Source organism: Oncorhynchus gorbuscha, linkage group LG04 (genome assembly GCF_021184085.1).
Source record: "Oncorhynchus gorbuscha isolate QuinsamMale2020 ecotype Even-year linkage group LG04, OgorEven_v1.0, whole genome shotgun sequence".
In the NCBI taxonomy this organism is placed as follows: Eukaryota; Metazoa; Chordata; class Actinopteri; order Salmoniformes; family Salmonidae; genus Oncorhynchus; species Oncorhynchus gorbuscha.
In genome coordinates this window covers 54794637-54822105 of record NC_060176.1, presented here as the reverse complement: position 1 = coordinate 54822105, position 27469 = coordinate 54794637, and the positions used below count along the sequence as shown (strand labels likewise).

The window sequence follows — 27469 nt, the reverse complement described above, 5'->3', positions numbered from 1 at the left end:
TCTTGGCTGCCAGGTCGTTGGTCTGAGCTGCAACACTCAGATGCTGCTCCTGGAACACCACCGCACGCTCATAGTTGCCCAGTGACTCATAGGTGAGGCCCAGGTTGCCATAGGCGCGGCCCTGTCGGGCGGGACTGCCCGTCTCCTCTGCGATCTCCAAGTCACTCTGGTGGCAGCGCAGGGCTGTCTCATACTCCCCCATGGACTGGTAGACCACACCCAGGCCACAGCTGGCGTCGCCCTCTAGTGGGCGGTCCTGGGTATCGCGGGCGATGCCTAGCTGGCGCTCAAGACAGGAGATGGCCTGTTCATAGTTCCCCAGCTGGCTGTGGAGCGCCCCCAGCTCCCCGTAGGCCTGGGCCTTCCCGCCACACTCCCCCAACTCATGGGCCACCACCAGCCGCTTCTCAAAGCAAACCAGGGACTGCTGCAGGTTACCCATCGCCCTGAAGGGGGAGACACAGAGTCAGGGCAGGACGAGGGGGAGTCAAACAGTGGGGAAGGACAGAGATGTGGGTTAACTGGGAAGGCAGGGATAGAGTTAAGTTGACTACATTATATGCCTACTAAAACACCCTGTAATTGCCATCTGGTGCTATGAACAAACAGACTTGTGCCACAGAGACGGTGTACTCCTAGCGCTCTCCTCTCACTGTCACCCGGTTCCTCTCTCCTTATCTCCTATCAGGGGGATAGTAGTACAGCTTTTATCTAATCTGCACATATGGCCACATTGTGCAATAAGGGAAGAATGAGGAACACACATTGCATTGTCACAAGAGCAGGAACTATGCCATTTGCCAAGGTCTGCATCATTTCAGTGGTAATGAATATTCAGATTCCCAACAAAAAGCACAGCAGATGACTCTCTGAGGACTGTGTGTGTGTGTGTGTGTGTGTGTGTGTGTGTGTGTGTGTGTGTGTGTGTGTGTGTGTGTGTGTGTGTGTGTGTGTGTGTGTGTGTGTGTGTGTGTGTGTGTGTGTGTGTGTGTGTGTGTGTGTGTGTGTGTGTGTGTGTGTGTGTGTGTGTGTGTGTGTGCGTGCGTGTGTGTGCGTGTGTGTGTGTGTAGCAACGTGCATGCCCTGCCCATCTGAGGATCTGTCTTTTTCAGCCATCTACTTCCTGTTTGAAGGGTGCAGAATCCACTTGATTGATTGCTTTCATTTTACTCCTGTGACTCTTTCATATTCTTGCTTGTGCCTGTCGTATTCCCCGTTAACGTTACGACCGCGGAATCGTTTGTAATGACCTGTCAAACGCACTCCGGTAATGGCCGAAATGGACTCACTGTCCTCAATGGAATACACTGTCTTTCCGTTTACTCTAGAAAAACGCTAATGCTTTGTCAGGGATTTAACGCACCTTCACGACACTTACATCACAAGAAAAGAGAAGATAACTTTATTTTGATGGGTGTTTATTTTTTGGGTGGAATAAAAATAAATACAAAATTATGCAGTTGAAATGTTCACAAATTAGATGGGCTGAAATGAAAGCAACTCCCGAAAATGAACACTAGAATTATAGTGATATTATGTTTGATCTCCCAAACAATGTAAAGTATGTATAGACGTAATCTAGAGTTGATTTTTAATCCGATGGTATCCTGCTATGCATACTTGTTGAATTATGCAAGAGAATGTGACAACAGTAATTAACGAGGCAGTCTAGACAGTGCAGGTAGGGTAGACAGAGGATGTGTTGTGGTTACAGCCCTGTTCCACCCCTTTCTGATAATGTATTCATATATGCAAATACACCTGATGAATTTCTGAAAATTAGGCACATATAAAATACCTGATACAACAACAAAATGTATATATGAGTGCATTCTAAGATGTTTATATTTATTTGATTTTTTACCCCTTTTTCTCCCCAATTTCGTGGTATCCAATTGGTAGTAGTTACTGTCTTGTCTCATCGCTGCAACTCCCGTACGGACTCGGGAGAGACGAAGGTCGAGAGCCATGCATCCTCCGAAACACAACCCAACCAAACCGCACTGCTTCTTGACACAACGCACATCCAACCCGGAAGCCAGCCGCACCAATGTGTCGGAGGAAACACCGTACACCTGGCGACCTGGTCAGCGTGCACTGTGCATGAGGAGACAAGGATATCCCTGCTGGCCAAACCCTCCCTAACCCGGACGACGCTGGGCCAATTGTGCGTCGCCCCATGAGCCTCCCGGTCGCGGCCGGCTGTGGCAGAGCCTGGGCTCAAAACCAGAATCTCTGGTGGCACAGCTACCATTCTCGCCAAAATCCCTCAACTCATTATTTGTCAAATCAAATCAAAGTTTATTGGTCGCGTACACAGATTTGCAGATGTTATCGCAGGTGCAGCGAAATGCTTGTGTTTTCTAGCTCCAAAAGTCTAGTAATACCTAGCAATAAAAAAAACAATACACACATACTCCAGAAAATACAAAATAAATAATATATGATGAGCCATGACTAGAATATAGTATACACTGACTGTACAAAATATTAGGAACACCTTCCTAATATAGATTCGCAACCCGTTTTGCGCTCAGAACAGCCTCAATTCGTCAGGGCATGGACTACAAGGTGTCGAAAGCGTTCCACAGGGATGCTGGCCCATGTTGACTCCAATACTTCCCACAGTTATGTCAAGTTGGCTGGATGTCCTTTCCGTGGTGGACCATTCATGATACACACGAGAAACTGCAACGTTGCAGTTCTTGACACACTCAAACCGGTGCGCCTGGTATCTACTACTATACCCCATTCAAAGGCATATTTTGTCTTGCCAATTCACCGTCTGAATGGCACACATTCACAATCCATGTCTCAATTGTCTCAAGGATTAAAAATATTTCATTAACTTGTCTCCCTCCCTTCATCTACACTGATTGAAGTGGATTTAACAGGTGACATCAGTAAAGGATCATAGCTTTCACCTGGATTCACCTGAGCAGTTTATGTCATGGAAAGAGCAAGTGTTCCTAATGTTTTGTACATTCAGTGTATACATACAGTGGGGCAAAAAAGTATTTAGTCAGCCACCAATTGTGCAAGTTCTCCTACTTATAAAGATGAGAGAGGCCTGTAATTTTCATCATAGGTATACTTCAACTATGACAGACACAATTAGGAAAATAAATCCAGACAACCACATTGTAGGATTTTTTATGAATTTATTTGCAAATTATGGTGGAAAATAAGTATTTGGTCACCTACAAACAAGCAAGATTTCTGGCTCTCACAGACCTGTAACTTCTTCTTTAAGAGGATCCTCTGTCCTCCACTCTTTACCTGTATTAATGGCACCTGTTTGAACTTGTTATCTGTATAAAAGACACCTGCCCACAACCTCAAACAGTCACACTCCAAGACCAAAGAGCTGTCAAAGGACACCAGAAACAAAAAAATCTGGTCCCAGATTTGATGAGCCTGTGCTGTCTCCGCCTTCTAGATGGTAGCTGGATGAACAGGCCGTAGCTCGGGTGGCCGAGGTCCTTGATCATCTTCCTGTGACACCGGGTGCTGTAGATGGAGGGCAGGCAGTGTGCCAGCGGTGATGCGTTGGGCTGACCGCACCGCCCTCTGGAGAGCCCTGCGGTTGTGGACGGTGCAATCACTATACCAGGCGCGCGATACAGCCCGACAGGACGCTCTCAATGGTGCATCTGTAGAAGTTTGTGAGGATTTTAGGGGACAGGCCAAATTTCTTCAGCCTCCTGAGGTTGATAAAGGTGATGTTGCACCTTCTTCACCACTCTGTCTGTGTGAAGGGACCATTTCAGGTTGTCAGTGATGTGCACGCCAAGGATCTTAAAGCTTTTGACCCTCTCCACTGTGGCCCCGTCAATGTGGATGAGGGCGTTCTCTCTCTGCTGTCTCCTGTAATCCACGATCAGCTCCTTCGTTTTGTTCGGCGTTGAGGGAGAGGTTATTTTCATGGCACCACTCCACCAGGGCTCTCACCTCTCATCGTTGTTGGTAATCAGGCCAAACACAGCAAACTTGATTGAGTTGTCCCTGCCACTAAAATATTTGATGTGTTATAAATTAGTCAATAACTGATGGATTATAAAAATTCTAAACGATTGGAGTATCTTTATCCACTGTCTGTTGCAATTGTTTGTAAAACCTTTTAACAATTTCGATGACCATTGTTAATATGTGTGTAGGGGGAAGAGGAAGGGCTGAAGGGGTAATGATACAATGGGTTGGGGGGGGCTAGATAATAAATGCACCCTCCAATTGGCCTAGATGGGATGTCACATGGATACAGGTTCTGTCTATCTCTGTGAATAAGCTTACACACTGGCTAAGACCTGCATTCATACCACGGTTTTGTTCTCTTGAATGCTTTGCACACGCTGCAGAAACCTTGCAAATAGCCCATTTTCACATTCCCCAGCAGAGCAACAATTGCTCGATGTCATTTGAAAAGGACCATTAAAATAATAAAAGGCTTGAGATTAATTAATGGTGTGTGTTAATGTGAGCTGGTTGAGTAAAGTCTCTGGGAGAGAAAGATGGAGCGCGAGAGTGCGAGGGGGATAGAGAGAGGAGGAAGTGAGGATGATAGGAGTCAGATTTACATTCTTCCCCAGTCAGCTCATGCATGGCTAATGCAGGGTTCTATCTGATTGTTACGGTGGCTTGCTGTTGATGCACAATAAGAGGGAAAAATATTCTCTGAAATTAGGACTCCGTTGCTGCCACCCTGTTTTGTTTCGCCCTGTATTCTATCAGAATGTTATCAGACTCACGCGGGGGGGGGGGGAGAAAGTGGAGAAAATAGAAAGAATGTAAAAGGTTGTCTCGAATGAACTGCGATTCCCCCGGTTTCAGATGTCTGTCTGCCAAAGCCTCTTTGCATACCGATCAGCTGGGGGCCAGTAGGCTCAGTGCTGAAGCAGCTAGCACCAGCCTCACTCAGACTCAGGATCCTCAACACCGACCGTCAAGGTGTCTCTAAACTATGGTGGTCCTGAAGTGCCAGTTCCAGTACAAGCACAAAGAAAACAGCAGGTATCTACTACTATACCCCATTCAAAGGCATATTTTGTCTTGCCAATTCACCGTCTGAGTGGCACACATTCACAATCCATGTCTCAATTGTCTCAAGGCTTAAAAATATTTCAAGCACAAAGAAAACAGCAGTGGGCACAAAAATAAAAAAGATTATGCAAAGTAGGATTACTATGATTATTAGCAAATTATCTGTCACCAGAATAAATTGATATTGGCAACTTATTCAAAGGCAGAATGTTTTTATCCCGATTTTTTTCGATCTTGTCTCATCGCTGCAACTCCCCAACGTGTTTGGGTGGTGTCCTCCGAAACATGACACGCCAAACTGCGCTTCTTAACACCTGCCCACTTAACCCAGAAGCCAGCCGCACCAATGTTGTCGGAGGAAACACCATTTAACGCCCGAGGTCAGTCTGCAGGAGTCCTGACACGCCACAAGGAGTCGCTAAAGCATGTGGAGCCAAGTAAAGCCCCCCCCCCGGACAAACCCTCCCCTATCCCGGACAACGTCGGGCCAATTGTGCGCCGCCCTATGGGACTCCCAATTACAGCCGGTTGCGATACAGCCCGGGATCGAACCCGGGTCTATAGAGACGCCTCTAGCTCTGTGATGTAGTGCCTTAGACCGCTGCGCCACTCAGGAGGCCCATGCAGAATGGCTTTCTGATTGCAATGGTGGCTTAGGTGTATTAGAAATATGATGCCTTTAAATTTAAATAAAGTTAAATAAAGGTTCAATAAAAAAATATTATTAACCGAGAAAAAGACAAATTCATGTTCTATTTCTACTTTCCTCAGCAGGACTCTTCATCTATGATTCAGATATTAGCTTTTCGTAACAGGCAATCAGAGATTTCATGGTTTTAGAGTGCTTTTCATCCAACCACAGATTTTCATTATAGAGCTACAGTACTGTTCAGTGGAGAGCTGCAGAGACACCCTGTATACCCAATCCTTTAGTGACACTTTATTCCAATCACTACTTCAAGAAGAGGACATTTGGACAGATGACAGTGCTTACCTGGAACAGTATCTAAGTGGCTCATTCAGTGGGAAAAGTGGAGTTACTGCAGGGAGTGAGAGAAACGCCAATATTCTGTATGATGTTAGGGCTAAAGCAAATTAGCATAATTTACCTACTGAGTGACCTGATAGGGAGCTACACTACATTACCAAAAGTATGTGGACACCTGCTCGCCGAACATCTCATTCCAAAATCAAGGGAATTAACATGGAGTTGGTCCCCCCTTTGCTGCTGTAACAGCCTCCACTCTTCTGGGAAGGCTTTCCACTCGATGTTGGAACATTGCTGTGGGGTCTTGCTTCCATTTAGCAACAAGAGCATAGTGAGGTCAGGCACTGATTGATGTTGGGTGATTAGGCCTGGCTCGCAGTTGGCTTTCCATTTAATCCCAAAGGTCTTTGATGGGGTTGAGATCAGGGCTCTGTTCAGGCAAATCAAGTTCTTCCACACCGATCTCGACGAAACCATTTCTGTATGGACCTCGCTTTGTGCATGGGGGCATTGTCATGCTGAAACAGGAAAGGGCCTTCCCTAAACTGTTGCCACAAGTTGGAAGCACAGAATTGTCAAGAATGTAATTGTATGCTGTCGCGTTAAGACTAACTTTCACTGGAACTAAGGGGCCGAACCGAACCATGACAAACAGCCCCAGACCATTATTCCTCCTCCACCAAACTTTACAGTTGGCACTATGCACTCGTCCAAACTCAGATCTGTCTGTCGGACTGCCTGAAGGTGAAGCGTGATTCAGCACCCCAGAGAACGTGTTTCCACTGCTCCAGAGTCCAATGGCTGCGAGCTTTACAACATTGGGGCGGCAGGGTAGCCTAGTGGTTAGAGCGTTGGGCTAGTAACTGGAAAGTTGCAAGTTCAAATCCCCCGAGCTGACAAGGCTTTTTGTAATCTTTCTGCCCCTGAACAGGCAGTAAACCCACTGTTCCTAGGCCCTCATTGAAAATAAGAATTTATTCTTAACCGACTTGCCTAGCAAAAAAAAGAAAAACAATTTGAGCCGACACTTGGCATTGTGCATGCGCCTGCTTGGCCATGGAAACACATTTCATGAAGCTCCCAACAAACACTTATTGTGCTGACTTTGCTTCCAGAGGCAGTTTGGAACTCGGTAGTGAGTGTTACAACTGAGGACAGATGATTTTCACTCACTATGTGCTTCAGCACTTGGCGGCCCCTTTCTATGAGCTTGTGTGGCCTACCACTTCACGCTGAGCCGTCGTTTGCTCCTAGATGTTTCTACTGCACTTACTGGGCTGCTCTAGTAAGGCAGAAATGTACTTTTTGTAATGGTGGCATTCTATGACAGTGCCACGTTGAAAGTCACTGAGCTCTTCAGTAAGGCCATTCTACTGCCAATATCTGTCTATGGAGATTGCATGGATTTGTGCTCAATTTTATACACCTGTTAGCAACAGGTGTGGCTGAAATAGCTGAAACCACTCATTTGAAGGCGTGTCCACATACTTTTGTCCAGTGTATAACCAATTACATTACAGGTTTCTAAGTGTGTTTAGTAAGGGCTAATGAGCGATGTCACTGACCTGTGTCCATTGCCCAGACCTCGGTAAGCCTTCTCCTGGTCCTGCATGCGGTTCAGGCTCTGGGCCACAGACAGGTACTGGTCGTAGTATTTAATGGCCTCCTCAAAGTCTCCTAAGGCTTCGTAACAGTCTCCCAGGTTACCATAGGCCCTGCCCCGGTCCAGTACGGCCTCGTTGCCACTCAGCTGCTGCAGGGTGGCCAACTGCTGCTCCAGGTAGCCTATAGCCTCCTCCATCACCCCTACGTTCATCTTGGTGATGCCCATGTTGCCGTAGACCTGGGCCTCTATGCCCGGGTCCTTCAGTCTGCGGCCCAGCTCTAGCTGCTCCTCGTAGCTCTTGAAGGCCATGGCGTACTTCCCCAGGGCCATGTAGACGGCTGCCAGGTGGCCGTGGGCTTTACACTCCCCGGGAACATCGCCTAGCTCCTGGTACACCTCCAGTTCCTGGGTGTGGTAGCCCAAGGACTTGTCGTACTTCTGCACCAGTCTGTAGGTGGCACCCAGGGAAGCGTAGGCACACGCCTCCATCCTGCGCTCCTTCATCTGAAACAAAGCACAGACAGGATTTCAGTGCATCAGCAAATGAGAAACAGCAACAGTATCACATTTTAACAACCCTGCCTTTCAAAATCAATGGAGCACTTGACTTACTTACAGTATGTCATGCTAATCTCTCTTACTGTATGCAGACAAAGTGGAGACCTTTCCTGTGACTATGACTATAATCAGGACCGAGTGAATCTCACCTGGTGAGCCAGGGCTAGCTGCTGCTCATAGAACTGGATAGCTCCGGTCACATCCTTCTTGCAGACAAAGATGTCCCCCAGGTTGCCCAGGGCTCTGAAGCGGGCCTGTGCATTATTAAGAGACTGGGCTAGAGAGAGCAGGTACTTCTGACACTCCTCTGCCTTGGTGAAGTTACCCAGAGCCTTGAAGGCCAGTCCCAGGTTACAGTAGGCCTTGGCCTGGCTCAGCTTGTCATGCAGGTCCTTAGCCAGAGCCAGGTCCTGCTCATAGTACTTGACAGCGTCCTGGTAGCTTCCCAGGCAGTAGTGGGCGTAGCCCAGGTTGTGGCAGACTTTCCCCTCACTCTCCATGTCCTGGAGGTCAGGGGACAAGCGGAGGTACTGCTCGTAGTAGGGCACGGCTTGGGGGAACTCTCCCCGGGAGCAGTGGAAGTTGCCCAGGTTGCCGAGGGCGCGAGCCTCACTCTGGACGTCTCGCAGCTCACGGGCGATATTGAGGTGGTTCTGGTAGTGCTGCAGGGCGCGGTCGTGGGCCCCCAGAGCCTGGTAGGCCACGGCCAGGTTACCATGGGTGGAGGCCTGGGAGGCTCGGTCGTTGACCTCCATGGAGATCTGTAGCTCCTGGCGGTGGTAGCGCACGGCCTGGTCAAAGGCCCCCAACGCGTTGTAGGCGTTGCCCATGTTACCGTAGGCCCGGCCCTGAGCAGCATAGTCAGTGAGCTCCTGGGCGATGGAGAGGTGGGTTTTGTGCAGTTTCAGTGCAGTTTCATAGTCTCCTTTCATCTGGTGGATAATGCCTGTGGACAGGGGAGAGAGAGGACAGGGGAGAGGAGAGAGGGAGAGGAAGAGGCAAGATTAATATCCCATTCACAGGAAAAAAGAAGTTCACTTCAAGTGCCTCATCAGACAGCCACATTATGTAGAAAGCAACAGTCATTTGGTAGTTAAAATATGCTTCTGCTGAGCCATCTGTTCCCTGATCAGGGAACACACGTTCCACACAAAATATGGTCATTAAAATGAAGCACAATCACACAGTGTTATAAAGACATCAAAATGTAATCATTAGATTGTCTAAACTGTCTTTGATGATTGTGTCTTAAAAGAATATCAGCAAAACCAACCACTTTTCCGCAGGGACCGAAACAACTGAGAAGGAGAGAGAGAGAACGAGAGAGAAAGAGTGGGCTGAGACAATTGAAAGCTAAGCTAACAACTTCTCAAAACAGAGATGAGTGTGCAAAACCAATGAATAACAGAAAACTGTGTATTGATGAGCGTATGATCTTTTATAAAAACAGAGCAGCCATTCATCTAACAGGACTGGATAACTGTGGCTCCCCTGCATTGGCATCAGTGTGGGCTAATGGGCCTGGCAGATAAGAAGAACCAGCCCTAACCAGCCGCACCACTCAGAGGGCACTGGGATGGGGACGGGCCAGCCTTGGCTGGGGTGTGTGGTGAACAGGGAAGTGGGACAGGAGAGGGGGACGTTTGTGGGTTGTGGTGGGAACTTGATGGTGCCACTGGGATTAGCGAGTACCATGTGCGTTTTCTGACTTTTCCCTACCAGAACCTGCCACGGTACTGGCGCATGCAGAGGCTAAATAAACAGACGGTAAACAGCCAACTTAACAAACCCAAAATGACTTGACTACTGGTGCTATAGATGTGGAGCCCATTAGAGTTGTTTGTTCAGTTAAAAGCCTTTCATGTGCCTCCCGAGTGGCGCAGCGGTCTAAGGCACTGCATCGCAGAGCTATAGGCATCACTACAGACCCGAGTTTTATCCCGGGCACTGTCGCAGCCGGTCGCGACCGGGAGATCAATGAGGCGGCACACAATTGGTTCAGCCTCGTCTGGGTAAGGGGAGGGTTTGGCCGGCCGCAATGTCTTTGTGGCATCGCACTCTAGCGACTCTTGTGGCTAGAGTGCGGCAGGCTTCTGGGTCAAGCAAGCAGTGTGTCAAAAAGCAGTGCGACTTGGCAGGCTCGTGTTTCAGGGGATGCATGGCTCTCGACCTTTGCCTCTCCCGAGTCCGTACGGGAGTTGCAGTGATGGAACAAGACTCTATGTACCAATTGGATATCACATAAAAGGGGTCAAAATAATATATATAAATATATATATATATAAAGCCTTTCATTAGGTCATTGGGATGCCTTACTAGCTAACCTGGACTCGTTAGCTAGGTGGCTAACGTTAGCTAGGTGGCTAACGTTAGCTAGGTGGCTAACGTTAGCTAGGTGGCTAACGTTAGCTAGGTGGCTAACGTTAGCTAGGTGGCTAACGTTAGCTAGGTGGCTAACGTTAGCTAGGTGGCTAACGTTAGCTAGGTGGCTAACGTTAGCTAGGCTAAGGGTTAAGGTTAGGGTTGTCTAACATGCTAAGTAACTGCAAAGTAGCTAAAAAGTAGTAAGCAGTTGCAAAGTTGCTAATTAGCTAAAAATGCTGAGATTGGAACATGTAACCTTTCGGTTGCTAGACGTCCGCATTATATGCCTACCCATCCACCCCAACCAACCACGGTACTTTCGTTTGTGCCTTAAGTGACCGTCTGTCTTATGTAACCATACCAAACATAACATATTATACTAATTTGAGTGTCCCAGATTTACATTTACTATGTTACAGCGAGTCTATGAAATCAGGCAGGACGAGGTCTATAGTTGGCCCACTGGGTTTGCATATTTTGTTTACACAGTATCAGGCTCCTCTGAGGCGTCACTTCAAATCAAATCAAATCAAATTTTATTTGTCACATACACATGTTTAGCAGATGTTAGTGCGAGTGTAGCGAAATGCTTGTGCTTCTAGTTCCAACAATGCAGTAATAACCAACAAGTAATCTAGCTAACAATTCCAAAACTACTACCTTATAGACACAAGTTTAAGGGGATAAAGAATATGTACATAAAGATATATGAATGAGTTATGGTACAGAGCTGTATAGGCAAGATACAGTAGATGGTATTGAGTGCAGTATATACATATGAGATGAGTATGTAAATAAAGTGGCATAGTTAAAGTGGCTAGTGATACATATATTACATAAGGATGCAGTAGATGATATAGAGTACAGTATATACGTATACATATGAGATGAATAATGTAGGGTATGTAAACATTATATTAGGCAGCATTGTTTAAAGTGGCTAGTGATATATTTTACATCATTTCCCATCAATTCCCATTATTAAAGTGGCTGGGGTTGAGTCAGTGTGTTGGCAGCAGCCACTCAATGTTAATGGTGGCTGTTTAACAGTCTGATGGCCTTGAGATAGAAGCTGTCTTTCAGTCTCTCGGTCCCAGCTTTGATGCACCTGTACTGACCTTGCCTTCTGGATGATAGCGGGGTGAACAGGCAGTGGCTCGGGTGGTTGCTGTCCTTGATGATCTTTATGGCCTTCCTGTGACATCGGGAGGTGTAGGTGTCCTGGAGGGCAGGTAGTTTGCCCCCGGTGATGCGTTGTGCAGACCTTACTACCCTCTGGAGAGCCTTACGGTTGTGGGCGGAGCAGTTGCCGTACCAGGCGGTGATACAGCCCGACAGGATGCTCTCGATTGTGCATCTGTAGAAGTTTGTGAGTGCTTTTGGTGACAAGCCAAATTTCTTCAGCCTCCTGAGGTTGAAGAGGCGCTGCTGCGCCTTCTTCACGATGCTGTCTGTGTGGGTGGACCAATTCAGTTTGTCTGTGATGTGTACGCCGAGGAACTTAAAACTTACTACCCTCTCCACTACTGTTCCATCTATGTGGATAGGGGGGTGTTCCCTCTGCTGTTTCCTGAAGTCCACAATCATCTCCTTAGTTTTGTTGACTTTGAGTGTGAGGTTATTTTCCTGACACCACACTCCGAGGGCCCTCACCTCCTCCCTGTAGGCCGTCTCGTCGTTGTTGGTAATCAAGCCTACCACTGTTGTGTCGTCCGCAAACTTGATGATTGAGTTGGAGGCGTGCGTAGCCACGCAGTCGTGGGTGAACAGAACACACCCTTGTGGGGCCCCTGTATTGAGGATCAGCGGAGTGGAGATGTTGTTGCCTACCCTCACCACCTGGGGGCGGCCCATCAGGAAGTCCAGTACCCAGTTGCACAGGGCGGGGTCGAGACCCAGGGTCCCAAGCTTGATGACGAGCTTGGAGGGCACTATGGTGTTAAATGCCGAGCTGTAGTCGATGAACAGCATTCTCACATAGGTATTCCTCTTGTCCAGATGGGTTAGGGCAGTGTGCAGTGTGGTTGAGATTGCATCATCTGTGGACCTATTTGGGCGGTAAGCAAATTGGAGTGGGGCTAGGGTGTCAGGTAGGGTGGAGGTGATATGGTCCTTGACTAGTCTCTCAAAGCACTTCATGATGACGGAAGTGAGTGCTACGGGGTGGTAGTCGTTTAGCTCAGTTACCTTAGCTTTCTTGGGAACAGGAACAATGGTGGCCCTCTTGAAGCATGTGGGAACAACAGACTGGGATAGGGTTTGATTGAATATGTCCGTAAACACACCAGCCAGCTAGTCTGCGCATGCTCTGAGGGCGCGGCTGGGGATGCCGTCTGGGCCTGCAGCCTTGCGAGGGTTGACACGTTTAAATGTTTTCCTCACGTCGGCTGCAGTGAAGGAGAGTCCGCATGTTTTAGTTGCGGGCCATGTCAGTGGCACTGTATTGTCCTCAAAGCGGGCAAAAAAGTTATTTAGTCTGCCTGGGAGCAAGACATCCTGGTCCGTGACAGTGCTGGTTTTCTTTTTGTACTACGTGATTGACTGTAGACCCTGCCACATACCGCTTGTGTCTGAGCCGTTGAATTGAGATTCTACTTTGTCTCTATACTGACGCTTAGCTTGTTTGATCGCCTTGCGGAGGGAATAGTTACACTGTTTGTATTCGGTCATGTTTCCAGTCACCTTGCCCTGATTAAAAGCAGTGGTTCGCGCTTTCAGTTTCACGCGAATGCTGCCATCAATCCACGGTTTCTGGTTTGGGAATGTTTTAATCATTGCTATGGGAACGACATCTTCAACGCACGTTCTAATGAACTCGAACACCGAATCAGCGTATTCGTCAATGTTGTTATCTGGCGCAATACGGAACATATCCCAGTCCACGTGATGGAAGCAGTCTTGGAGTGTGGAATCAGATTGGTCGGACCAGCGTTGAACAGACCTCAGCGCGGGAGCTTCTTGTTTTAGTTTCTGTATGTAGGCAGGGATCAACAAAATGGAGTCGTGGTCAGCTTTTCCGAAAGGAGGGCGGGGCAGGGCCTTATATGCGTCGAGGAAGTTGGAATAGCAATGATCCAAGGTTTTTCCAGCCCTGGTTGCGCAATCGATATGCTGATAAAATTTAGGGAGTCTTGTTTTCAGATTAGCCTTGTTAAAATCCCCAGCTACAATGAATGCAGCCTCCGGATGTATGGATTCCAGTTTGCAAAGAGTCAAATAAAGTTTGTTCAGAGCCATCGATGTGTCTGCTTGGGGGGGAATATATACGGCTGTGATTATAATCGAAGAGAATTCCCTTGGTAGATAATGCGGTCTACATTTGATTGTGAGGAATTCTAAATCAGGTGAACAGAAGGACTTGAGTTCCTGTATGTTGTTTTGGCCACACCACGTCACGTTAACCATAAAGCATACTCCCACGCGGCATAACCCCAATCCATAGATGGGCTCACCTTTGTGATAATTCACCCACAGTTCCCTCACAGAAGGAAACCCTTCAGATGAGGTGGATCAGTAGTCCAGCTTGATTGTTTCTGTGTATTTCTGTCTCAAGGTTAAAGTGTCATAGCCTTATCTGGCCCAGTAACCACCACGTCAACACCTAAAGGAATGAACATGCTAAGCATACTACAGACAAAACAAACAAGAGACAGTATAATTCTTTGTACAGATTGCCAGAAGGAATACAATATGGATAAGTAACATACTGTATAAAGAATTGATAAACTGTTACTAACACTTTTATAATGACAAATGGTATGAAGAATAGGCTTTGGCATTGCATGTACTAAAGTTACAGTAGATTGACATTGGCACCTCACATAGTAAGGACAGAGCCCAGGCCATAGCCCCAGCCCAGCCCAGCCCCACCCCACCCCACCCCACCCCACCCCACCCACCCCACCCCACCCCCACCCCACCCCCACACCAGGCCAGCCCACCCCATCCTAGCCCCACACCAGGCCAGCCCACACCACGCCACCCCCACCCCATCCCAGCCCCACCCCAGGCCAGCCAGCCATCCCCACCCCAGCCCTACCCCAAGCCAGCCCACCCCACCCCACCCCATGCCAGCCCCAGTCCCAGTTCCAGCCCAGCCCCAGAGCACGTTAACATGCGGAGGAGTAGCACTGACAGCCCTCTCCCTCCTCAAAGTCATTGCCAAGGTTATGTCTTCCCTTTGGAGCTTAGCCCACAGAGGGTATAATGCCTGTTGATGTATCACCAGCTAACATGGCCCCAGCCCTCCCCTGAGTGCCCTGCTGGAGGCTAAAATTGGAGCTGGATCTGAGGCTCTAATGCTGGGGTGGTGGCTGGAGAGAAAAGCTAGAGTTGGGGCTGGGGGGGGCTGGGGAGAAAGGCTAGTGTTGGGGCTGGGGAGAAAGGCTAGTGTTGGGGCTGGGGAGAAAGGCTAGTCTTGGGGCTGGGGTGGGGGCTGGGGAGAAAGGCTAGAGTTGGGGCTGGGGGAGCTGGGGAGAAAGGCTAGAGTTGGGTCTGGGGGGCTGGGGAGAAAGGCTAGTGTTGGCGCTGGGGTGGGGGCTGGGGAGAAAGGCTAGAGTTGGGGCTGGGAAGAAAGGCTAGTGTTGGGGCTGGGGTGGGGGCTGGGTAGAAAGGCTAGAGTTGGGGCTGGGGATAAAGGCTAGTGTTGGGGCTGGGGTGGGGGCTGGGGAGAAAGGCTGGGGTGGGGGCTGGGGAGAAAGGCTAGTGTTGGGCTGGGGTGGGGGCTGGGGAGAAAGGCTAGAGTTGGGGCTGGGGTGGGGGCTGGGGAGAAAGGCTAGAGTTGGGGCTGGGGAGAAAGGCTAGAGTTGGGGCTGGGGGGCTGGGAAGAAAGGCTAGATTTGGGGCTAGTGGGGGGGCTGGGGAGAAAGGCTAGAGTTGGGCTGGGGGTGGCTTGAGGTGAGTTTGGCGCAGGAGCTACACCTGGAGCCGGAAGAGATGAGGACCTAAGACTATGCCGGGGGCCACACAAGGGGTCAGAAAACAATCTCTGTCTCCGCCAAATTGTAAGAGGATTACAAGGACCCCTGGATCCCTGTTTGATAATAAATAACAGCATGTTTTGGGCCTCAGGTGGTAAATGCTGTTGGTACACAAACCAGGGGGAATGATGGTGATTGGCTGGACGGCTGGATAAGAAAGGGGTAGTGATAGATACACTGATTTCAAATGACTCCATCAAAAAATTCTAAGAGAGAGGAGGGATTGACTCCTGTGGACCCCTGTTATGGCCATGCAATTCACTCAGACCGCACAATAAGGTTTGTTATGTTACATACAGTACATAAACTAAACCCCAGAGCTTATATGAGTCTGCAGCTCCATCATTTCCATCTGCACAGTGAGCACAATGACTGTGAAAAAAGAGGGATCAAACAACAAGCAAAATATCCCTCACGCGCCACACACACACCTACTTTATCCCATTCACTACCCCGTATCAAAAGACATTAAAAGGCGGGCGATGCGTTGTCACTTTGCATTACACAGGCGCACAGTGTGAGAGGGAAATGCTGCAGTGATGACTTTGAGGGATGGTGTCTTGTTCTTACTAAATCACCGTGTCATTCTGTGCTGTGTGTGGAGGTCCACAGCACTGTGGAGCTGTCTGCTAGCTGCCTCTCTGCTGCTCTGCTCTGCCCAGCTAAGAGGATTTCAGCAACAATGGAGTCTCTGCCACTGTGCTGGGGTGGTAGAAGAAAGATGGCCAATCACCAAGCAGCCATCGGCCCTGCCCTAGAATCCAAACTCTAGCCTACCCTCCATTCATATTTCAGTTAGCCCAACACTGTGTCAACACAAGGACCTGAAGAATGAATAAAAAACAACATTTTCAATTGTTATGTACAAATTAATGGTCTAGAAAATTGCAGGACCATTTTAAAGTGGTTAGAGTGTAAAAAAGCAGATGCATAATTGCTTTCTAGACATTAACACTGAGTGCTGTGTGTGTTGAGACCTGTGTGGGGCGGTAGAGAGCTGAGGCAGAGAAGGCAGGCAAGGTACTGAGTGGGGTGGGGTGGGGTGGAGTGGAGTGGAGTTGGGGTCTGGGTTTAGGCTTAGGTACCAAATCCTCACTCACAAACACAGACATCTCCCACGGCCTGACAGACACGCTGAGAGAGACAGGAAGGTGGAAGATAAAAAGAAAGGGGGATGGATAGATGTGTGCTGAGTGGGATGACTGCCAACACAAGCACACACAGACAGGCCACTGCACCCCCTCCACGCCTCTGCCTGCCTGTAGGCCCAGCTGGGCTGGCTTCCTCTCCTCTCTCTCCAGCTGACCCGTCATTATCCTTCAGGACTGTTACACCTAACCCCGCTTAACCACAGAGAAACCTCTGTTACTTCCGTTTTTTAAGACTTCAAATTCCATGTTGAAGTTGTGAATGGGCTAAGGAAAAAATAATGCTGTTTCTGTGTTGTTTGAGTTAATAGTGACATGCTGAATGGATTCAAAATAAACACATACAACACAAAAGCTATACGTGGAAGGTGGGAATGTGGGAGAATGTTGGAGCAGGCTTCCAGTCCAGTATTTGGCATTGTCTTCTGCCATGAGACTAGGCTGAAGGGGGCCATGGAGAGGGGGAACTAACTGCTGCTTTTCCATGAACATGACAGTGGGCCAAGTAGCACAGATCTGCTACACTAGAGGAGAAGGAGAATGGCATCCAATGTAACATTGTAATCACTTCAACCCCCCTCCCCTCTCTCTGTACATAGTAAAGGATATAGGAATCACAACCCCCCCGTACACAGTACAGTAACTAGATTTTCCATTCCTGTCTGTGTGCCCTGAACCAGGGGCATAGCAGGATATATTTACGTGTGGAACATTAACAACACGGCCCTGTTGGCACTAATGATCCTGAAGAAAGAGCTTGAGATGTCACCTCAACAGGATAAATGCACATTTTATGTTTGGTTTCCCTCACTACCTGTCTCCTTCCCTATGCATTATTCCATTCACTCTGCCTGTTCCATTAGGCTGGATAAATTCCTCGGTAAATCCAGCCGCTGCCCTCCTGCTCCTGCCTTCTCCCCTCCCTCCTTTTAAAAACACTAGGCTGTTTCCAACGACAACCAACCTGAGATCCCTCCCTCCCTGACTGCCTCAGTCTGCTGTCTGCTCCAGACCACATGGCTGTGTTCCTGTGTGAGCCATATAGCCAAACCCTGCAGGACTCCACAGAAGACTTTTCATGTTGGGCTTAAGGAGAGTATACTAGGAAAGGCCTAAAGCCATTTCAACTCAGTTTCTCTCTCTCCCTCCCCCTGGATCTCTCCTGCCCCAGTGAGTAGTACACCCAGAACAGTGTTCTTCATAGCTCTGTTGTGTTAGACTCTGCCCACTGGGCACAGACGTCAATTCAACGTCTATTCCACATTGGTTCAATGTCATTTCATCGAAATGATGTGGAAACAACTTTGATTCAACCAGTGTGTGCCCAGTGGGTGTGCTGTTGTTTTGTTATGTTTCCTGTTTGATTTAGCTTTGTCTCAGCATTAAGAGGTCCTCTGGGAACCAGGGTGAAAACAAGGAAAGTGATAGCTTAATTAAAACTGTTACCTCCGGCTCTGTTAACTGATGGAGTCGCCATTTCTAATGACTTTTTTAGATGAAAAAAAAACAAAACAATGAGTAGTGGGTTAGAAAAAGAAAGAGATGAGGGAGAGAGGAGAGGGAGAGAATAGAGAGAGAAGAGAGGGAGAGAGGAGAGGGAGAGAATAGAGAGAGAGAAGAGAGGGAGAGAGGGAGAGGGAGAGAATAGAGAGAGAGAAGAGAGGGAGAGAGGAGAGAATAGAGAGAGAGAAGAGAGGGAGAGAGGAGAGGGAGAGAATAGAGAGAGAGAAGAGAGGGAGAGAGGAGAGAGAGAGAATAGAGAGAGAAGAGAGGGAGATAGGAGAGGGAGAGAATAGAGAGAGAGAAGAGAGGGAGAGAGGAGAGGGAGAGAATAGAGAGAGAGAAGAGGGGGAGAGAGGAGAGGGAGAGAATAGAGAGAGAGAAGAGAGGGAGAGAGGAGAGAATAGAGAGAAAGAAGAGAGGGAGAGAGGAGAGGGAGAGAATAGAGAGAAAGAAGAGAGGGAGAGAGGAGAGGGAGAGAATAGAGAGAGAGAAGAGAGGGAGAGATGAGAGGGAGAGAATAGAGAGAGAGAAGAGAGGGAGAGAGGAGAGGGGGAGAGAAAGGTAAAAAAATAGCTTCCAAACAAACTTATTAAAAACCTCTTTGAAGTGAATTGCAGGAGAAAATATTGCAATTTAGATTCTGTTTGATGAATAACAGAAATGTAGTGGTCTTGATTACCAACAACGACGAGACGGCCTACAGGGAGGAGGTGAGGGCACTCAGTGTGGTGTCAGGAAAATAACCTCTCATTCAACGTCAACAAAACAAAGGAGATGACCGTGGACATCAGGAAACAGCAGAGGGAACACCCCCTATCTACATCGAATGGACAGTAGTGGAGAAGGTGGAAAGTTATTCGGCGTACCCATGACAGACAAACTGAAATGATCCATCCACACAGACAGGAGGCTGAAGAAATCTGACAAACTTTTACAGGTGCACAATTGAGTGCATCCTGTCGGGTTGTATCACCGCCTGGTACGGCAACTGCACCGCCCTCAACCGCAAGGCTCTCAAGAGGGTGGTGCAGTCTGCACAGCGCATTACAGGGGGCAAACTATCTGCCCTCTAGGACACCTACAGCACCCGATGTCACAGGAAGGCCAAAAAGATCATCAAAGACAACACCCGAGTCACTGCCTGTTTACCCCGCTACCATCCAGAAGGTGAGGTCAGTGCAGGTGCATCAAATATAGAAGCTGTTTTTCAGTCTCTCAATTCTATCTCAATGCCATCAGACTGTTAAACAGCAATCACTAACTCAGAGAGGCTGCTGCCTACATAGACTCACTAGTCACTTTAAACAATGCCACTTTAATAATGTTTACATATCTTACATTACTCATCTCATATATATAGTATATACTGTATCTTATACCATCTATTGTATCTTGCCAATGCCGCTCGGCCATCCCTCATCCATATATTTATATGTATATATTCTCATTCACCCCATTAGATTTGTGTGTATTAGGTAGTTGTTGGGGAATTGTTAGATTACTTGTAAGATATTACTGCACTGTCGGAACTAGCAGCCCAAGCATTTCGCTACACTCGCATTAACATCTGCCAACCATGTGTATGTGACCAATACAATTTGATTTGATTTTGATGTTGATTTGAAATGTGAGTTAAATGCAAAAGTCATAACTCCAGTCCTCCCTGAGATATTAAATAGCGCTATTAAATAGCAGAGCTAGCTGGCTACATGTTACAGTCGCTGTGCGGAGCAGAGCTAGCTGGCTACATGTTACAGTCGCTGTGCCGAGCAGAGCTAGCTGGCTACATGCTACAGTCGCTGTGCCGAGCAGAGCTAGCTGGCTACATGCTACAGTCGCTGTGCTGAGCAGAGCTAGCTGGCTACATGTTACAGTCGCTGTGCTGAGCAGAGCTAGCTGGCTACATGTTACAGTCGCTGTGCTGAGCAGAGCTAGCTGGCTACATGTTACAGTCGCTGTGCTGAGCAGTGCTAGCTGGCTACATGTTACAGTCGCTGTGCTGAGCAGAGCTAGCTGGCTACATGCTACAGTCGCTGTGCTGAGCAGAGCTAGCTGGCTACATGTTACAGTCGCTGTGCTGAGCAGAGCTAGCTGGCTACATGTTACAGTCGCTGTGCTGAGCAGAGCTAGCTGGCTACATGCTACAGTCGCTGTGCTGAGCAGAGCTAGCTGGCTACATGTTACAGTCGCTGTGCTGAGCAGAGCTAGCTGGCTACATGTTACAGTCGCTGTGCTGAGCAGAGCTAGCTGGCTACATGTTACAGTCGCTGTGCTGAGCAGAGCTAGCTGGCTACATGTTACCTCTAAGCCATGACAGGTGCCGCTCCACCCTCCTCACATCAACATAGATCATCAGAGAAGAGCTGAGGGCTGAATAAAAGATCTGGGGGATAAATACTTTCTTTCTTCATGTTCTCCACCCCTCACTACACCACACTGCTATTCTTCTCCTCTCTTACGCTTGTTAATCTTACACTTGATCATGTCTTCTCGTTTTCTGTGCAACATGTTTTATCTCTGCATGGTGGTGCTTCAAAGCAAGAGGATTGTACAGTAAGCTACAGTATGTCAAGTTGGCTAGAGTATGTGGGGGGAATGACAAGGCAACAACAACATTCCCCCCACCACAATCACCACAAACAACAATACTGGAATCAGAGAAAGTATTTTTTTTTTTTACCACTTAATTCTCTGTTATCTACATTATTCAGCTTATGGAAAATCAGCTATTAAAGGTAATTAAGCGATTCATCAAGTCATTATCAATTACTTGGAGCCTCACAGCCTCAGAATACAATCACTAGGGATGAGGGGGAAAGAGAGAGTTAGAGAGAGAGAGCGAAAGAAGAAAGACAGACAGAAAGGCAGAAAGGCAAGGCACTGTCAGGCAGAGAGAAGGAGAGGGGAATGGAGAAACAAGAGTTAGAGACATCAACACAATCCCCTAACACTCCACTGGGCCTCCCTCCCAGCCATCGCCATGAAGCACTGCAGCTTGTCCTTGGCAGTACGGAGCAACAGGCCCACTCTCCTCCTCCTCCTCCTCCTCCTCCTCCTCCTCCTCCTCCTCCTCCTCCTCCTCCTATCCATTGTGCTCTGGTTTTGTCACCAGCTGTGGGTTTTTGACAGTACATCAAATACACTGTAATTACTGTGTCATGGAATTTGAAGTATTGTTGCTGCTGATGGAATGTATGCTTCCAACTCACACTGTCAAACACGTAGATCCCCTGAACGCAGCTCACGCTCCAGCCCACATTCCAACTCACACTCTCAAACACGTAGATCCCCTGAAAGCAGCTCACTCTCCAGCCCACTTTCCAGCTCACACTCTCAAACATGTCGATCCCCTGAATGCAGCTCACTCTCCAGCCCACTTTCCAGCTCACACTCTCAAACACGTAGATCCCCTGAACGCAGCTCACTCTCCAGCCCACTTTCCAGCTCACACTCTCAAACACGTAGATCCCCTGAACGCAGCTCACTCTCCAGCCCACTTTCCAGCTCACACTCTCAAACATGTAGATCCTCTGAACGCAGCTCACTCTCTAGCCCACATTCCAGCTCACACTCTCAAAACACATAGATTCCCTGAACGCAGCTCACTCTCCAGCCCACATTCCAGCTCACACTCTCAAAACACATAGATCCCCTGAACGCAGCTTACTCTCCGGCCCACTTTCCAACTCACACATTCTCAAACACGTAGATCCCCTGAAAGCAGCTCACTCTCCAGCCCACTTTCCAGCTCACACTCTCAAACACGTAGATCCCCTGAACGCAGCTCACTCTCCAGCCCACTTTCCAGCTCACACTCTCAAACACGTAGATCCCCTGAACGCAGCTCACTCTCCAGCCCACTTTCCAGCTCACACTCTCAAACACGTAGATCCCCTGAACGCAGCTCACTCTCCAGCCCACTTTCCAGCTCACACTCTCAAACACGTAGATCCCCTGAAAGCAGCTCACTCTCCAGCCCACTTTCCAGCTCACACTCTCAAAACACGTAGATTCCCTGAACGCAGCTCACTCTCCAGCCCACTTTCCAGCTCACACTCTCAAACATGTCGATCCCCTGAACGCAGCTCACTCTCCAGCCCACTTTCCAGCTCACACTCTCAAACACGTAGATCCCCTGAACGCAGCTCACTCTCCAGCCCACTTTCCAACTCACACATTCTCAAACACGTAGATCCCCTGAACGCAGCTCACTCTCCAGCCCACTTTCCAGCTCACACTCTCAAACATGTCGATCCCCTGAACGCAGCTCACTCTCCAGCCCACTTTCCAGCTCACACTCTCAAACACGTAGATCCCCTGAACGCAGCTCACTCTCCAGCCCACTTTCCAACTCACATTCTCAAACACTCAAGATCCTCAAACACTCTCCAGCCCACATTCCAGCTCACCCTGAACAGCACAATTTCCAGCTCACACTCTCAAACACGTAGATCCCCTGAAAGCAGCTCACTCTCCAGCCCACTTTCCAGCTCACACTCTCAAACACGTAGATCCCCTGAACGCAGCTCACTCTCCAGCCCACTTTCCAGCTCACACTCTCAAACACGTAGATCCCCTGAAAGCAGCTCACTCTCCAGCCCACTTTCCAGCTCACACTCTCAAACACGTAGATCCTCTGAACGCAGCTCACTCTCCAGCCCACATTCCAGCTCACACTCTCAAAACACATAGATCCCCTGAACGCAGCTCACTTTCCAGCCCACTTTCCAGCTCACACTCTCAAACACGTAGATCCTCTGAACGCAGCTCACTCTCCAGCCCACATTCCAGCTCACACTCTCAAAACACATAGATTCCCTGAACGCAGCTCACTCTCCAGCCCACATTCCAGCTCACACTCTCAAAACACATAGATCCCCTGAACGCAGCTCACTCTCCAGCACACTTTCCAGCTCACACTCTCAAACACGTAGATCCCCTGAAAGCAGCTCACTCTCCAGCCCACTTTCCAGCTCACACTCTCAAACACGTAGATCCCCTGAACGCAGCTCACTCTCCAGCCCACTTTCCAGCTCACACTCTCAAACACGTAGATCCCCTGAAAGCAGCTCACTCTCCAGCCCACTTTCCAGCTCACACTCTCAAACACGTAGATCCTCTGAACGCAGCTCACTCTCCAGCCCACTTTCCAGCTCACACTCTCAAACACGTAGATCCTCTGAACGCACCTCACTCTCCAGCCCACATTCCAGCTCACACTCTCAAAACACATAGATCCCCTGAACGCAGCTCACTTTCCAGATCTCAATCACTTGAATTCTGATCACCTGTTCCGACACCTGTATGTCATTATCACACACTATTTAGTTCAGTTCTTCACACCCCATCATTGTGAGGTATTGTTTGTTTTGTGACACAGTTCTATTTGGAGCGCTGGTTTCCCCCGTAATTTAATCCTCCCTTGTATGATAGTTTTTGCCTGCCTCACTAACGACACCTTTTACCTATTCTCTGCCTGTACTTTAGCCTATCGAATTTCCTGTTATCAACCTATTGCCTGATCTCCTGGACGACCCTGCCTGTACTGTTGCCTTTTTGGACCCCCTGTGTATGACCTTCTGCCTGCCCCTGGACCCAGCTACCTGCCACCTCCTGTGGTCCTTTACAATAAACACCTGCTGCGTTCTGTGCTTGAAACCAGCCCTCTGTCTCCCATTATGTTCATTACAGATGTATTCTTGCTGTTACTGGTGGGACTAAACTTTACTCGCTGGAGGCCCTGTTTATGACCACGAGTAATCAGGACACCTTTCTGAATATTCAGAGATGGAACCAACCACTGGTTGGGTGTGACGTGACGTTGTATTAGTTAATGTGACGACTGTAGTTCATCGAATGATTAAAGGTTCTAATTGCGTGATTAACTGAATCAAGCAATTATTAACTCATTAACCTGGGGCACCATGGGAAAACTAGTTTTTATTGAGTTTCTATTTCCCAAATGAACTCAAAGAATATCAGAATATCGATTTTACAACAGCCGCGAATTAACCAGTTGCCTCTACCAATCTCGTTCTGAACGTTGTATAGCCCGTGACTCTGCACGGACCCGGGTCTCACCAATGAATTCGTACCACACCAATCTTAGTCAAATATTTATTTACTAAAAAGCTAAAATTATGATAAAAGATACACATAGACAAAACACATTATAGGCTATTGATTAGAACTTAGTATAACAAGCCAACACACTATGGCGCGTGTTACCCACAAAGGGGATTTCAAAAGAGAGAGAAAAAAGAAAGTACACAAACAAGAGAAATATACATTTGGGTGAATTTGTCAGCTATGCTATTCTAACCCTAGCCTTGCCCCAAACTGTCGCTCTTATGGGTCAGAATATAATGATGTAATTACGTGGGGATGATCTCCGAGGATTCTCTGCGTGGACCGTTCAGCTGTTCGATGACACAATACTCCGGCGCACCTCTCCGTTTGTCCTCCCGATGTCAGTGTCCTTTTTGGCTTAGGAGTCTGTTCCCTCACCCTTTGCTCTGGAAGTGGTCTTCTGAGGATATACAGCTCTGTAGCTCAGAGCTCACAGCATAGGAATGAAACCCTTAAGATACCACGATTCGATGGGAGATGGAGGCTAGGTGGTTCGACTTGAATTCCCCCGCTTAGACACAGCTACTCATCCGTAGCTTGGGTAGAAAATTATTTCTTTGTCCTCAAACATGCGTTGCGTTCTGGGTTTGTTGACTTTTTAGACCTTGCTGCAGCTGGGGTCATGTAGTCTTCTCGTAAATGTTATATTCACAGGTTTTATACCCTTGGGTCAGAAGTGGGCGTAACCGCCTTTAGGGCAATTCTCTGGGCGTACCAAGTCAAGGCAAGGTCTAGATTTGATTCAAATCCAATTTTAGACAACAAACTTAACATTTTATCATTTTATAATTTTATCTTCCCCAAAACATTCTCTTTGATTTGGATATTTTCCATACAACGTACAATGTATAAACATCAAACATATACTAGGAAAACTCTTCACATTACAATGTTTTTGTAATAACGTCATCTATTAACCTTTAATAACAAAACAAAAATGACATACATTTGCATATTCCATCTATCGTCATGACCACCATTGTGGCTGACGGAAACCATTGTTCCAAAGTCCCTTTATTTCATGTTTAATGAATGTTGGCTGGTTCTCCATAGTAACAGGACAAAGGAATTGGTCTGTGGCCTGAGATTTACCAGGGGCGTGAGGGGTCATAAAACCCTCCACATCTTCAGACCCCTAGATCTCTCCTCCTCTGTTGGGGTTGAGAGATAATCTGTAGGGTTGTAGTCTCCTGTAACCTGACCTGGTCAGGACAGTCATGACAGGTGTTACGCTGGTCTTGTTCCCTATTTCACGCTCTCTCTTCTGGGGATAACTATTACGTCTCTTAGTTGTCCATTAGAGTCAGCTTTACAACTGTCTTGATGGCTGTCGTAAGCCATGCCACCATCCTACTACATGTTGTCTTGATGGCTGTCGTAAGCCATGCCACCATCCTACTACATATTGTCTTGATGGCTGTTGTAAGCCATACCACCATCCTACTACATATTGTCTTGATGGCTGTCGTAAGCCATGCCACCATCCTACTACATGTTGTCTTGATGGCTGTCGTAAGCCATGCCACCAACCTACTACATATTGTCTTGATGGCTGTTGTAAGCCATGCCAACAACCTACTACATATTGTCTTGATGGCTGTTGTAAGCCATGCCAACAACCTACTACATGTTGTCTTGATGGCTGTCGTAAGCCATGCCACCAACCTACTACATGTTGTCTTGATGGCTGTCGTAAGCCATGCCACCAACCTACTACATATTGTCTTGATGGCTGTCGTAAGCCATGCCACCATCCTACTACATATTGTCTTGATGGCTGTTGTAAGCCATGCCACCAACCTACTACATATTGGCTTGATGGCTGTTGTAAGCCATGCCACCATCCTACTACATATTGTCTTGATGGCTGTCGTAAAACATGCCACCAACCTTCTACATATCGTCTTGATGGCTGTCGTAAGCCATGCCACCTTCCTACTACATATTGTCTTGATTGCTGTCGTAAGCCATGCCACCAACTTACTACATATTGTCTTGATGGCTGTCGTAAAACATGCCACCAACCTTCTACATATCGTCTTGATGGCTGTCGTAAGCCATGCCACCTTCCTACTACATATTGTCTTGATGGCTGTCGTAAGCCATGCCACCTTCCTACTACATATTGTCTTGATTGCTGTCGTAAGCCATGCCACCAACCTACTACATATTGTCTTGATGGCTGTCGTAAGCCATGCCATCAAGCTACTACATGTTGTCTTGATGGCTGTCGTAAGCCATGCCACCATCCTACTACATATTGTCTTGATGGCTGTCGTAAGCCATGCCACCATCCTACTACATATTGTCTTAATGGCTGTAGTAAGCCATGCCACCAACCTACTACATATTGTCTTGATGGCTGTCGTAAGCCATGCCACCATCCTACTACATATTGTCTTGATGGCTGTCGTAAGCCATGACAGAGGGGGGAATTAAGTCTATAAGATCAGGCCTTTTGATTGGAGCTCAAATGTAATTATTGTCCCCTTTTCAAAGCCCTAGTCATCTGACGGTCAAAACCTGCAGAAATAAAATATTAGCAATGCAGCCTTTACAATGCAGGGTTATGCTTTCTCATTATGTTAACCCTGCATTGTAAAGGCTGCATTGCTAATATTTTATTTCTGCAGGTTTTGACCGTCAGATGACTAGGGCTTTGAAAAGGGGACAATAATTACATTTGAGCTCCAATCAAAAGGCCTGATCTTATAGACTTAATTCCCCCCCTCTGTCTTTTCTACTTATCTATATTGGAATTATCTACGGCACTAGGATTCATTTGCTAGATTTGATGAAGTCCTTGCCAGTGGGGGGGAGAGCAGAACAGAACAGAACAGCGTGGGTATTAATGTGCAGAGAGTTCCCATGAAAGATGTAAAGGGGTTTTATGGGCTTCTTTTCTCCTGTGACAGTGTGATAGTTATATGTTAGTGTTCCATCACTCTAGCACATCCCAGCCAGTGATAACTCAGTCACTGAGGCTGTCTGTCTCCTCTGCTCTGCTCTGCTCTGGGCCCATGCAGAGACTCCTGTCCTGACCAATCACATCACAGCTCCCTGACCAGGCAGAGGTATCGTGTATCACGCAACACTGCAGTAAATCTACGTAACAGTAGTAGACCTGAACCTGGACTGGAGTTATAGCAAAACATTT

The 27469-nt window shown here is 47.8% G+C and overlaps 1 protein-coding gene across 2 annotated transcripts in view; it reads right to left on the bottom strand.

Annotated features, from left to right (window-relative positions):
• The window catches only part of LOC124034308 (tetratricopeptide repeat protein 28-like), a 52446-nt gene extending 27287 nt beyond the window's left edge, over positions 1-25159 (bottom strand). For both annotated transcript variants that reach the window (XM_046347317.1, XM_046347318.1), the window contains exons 1-4: positions 24562-25159; positions 8339-9135; positions 7591-8135; positions 1-446 (exon numbers count right to left, since the gene is read on the bottom strand). The exon at positions 1-446 is cut by the window's left edge and continues 78 nt beyond it. In XM_046347317.1, coding sequence (XP_046203273.1) covers positions 1-446; positions 7591-8135; positions 8339-9121 — 1774 coding nt within the window. In that variant the 5' untranslated portion in view covers positions 9122-9135; positions 24562-25159. The remainder of the gene's footprint in view (positions 447-7590; positions 8136-8338; positions 9136-24561) is intronic.
• Positions 25160-27469: the final 2310 nt, after the last annotated feature.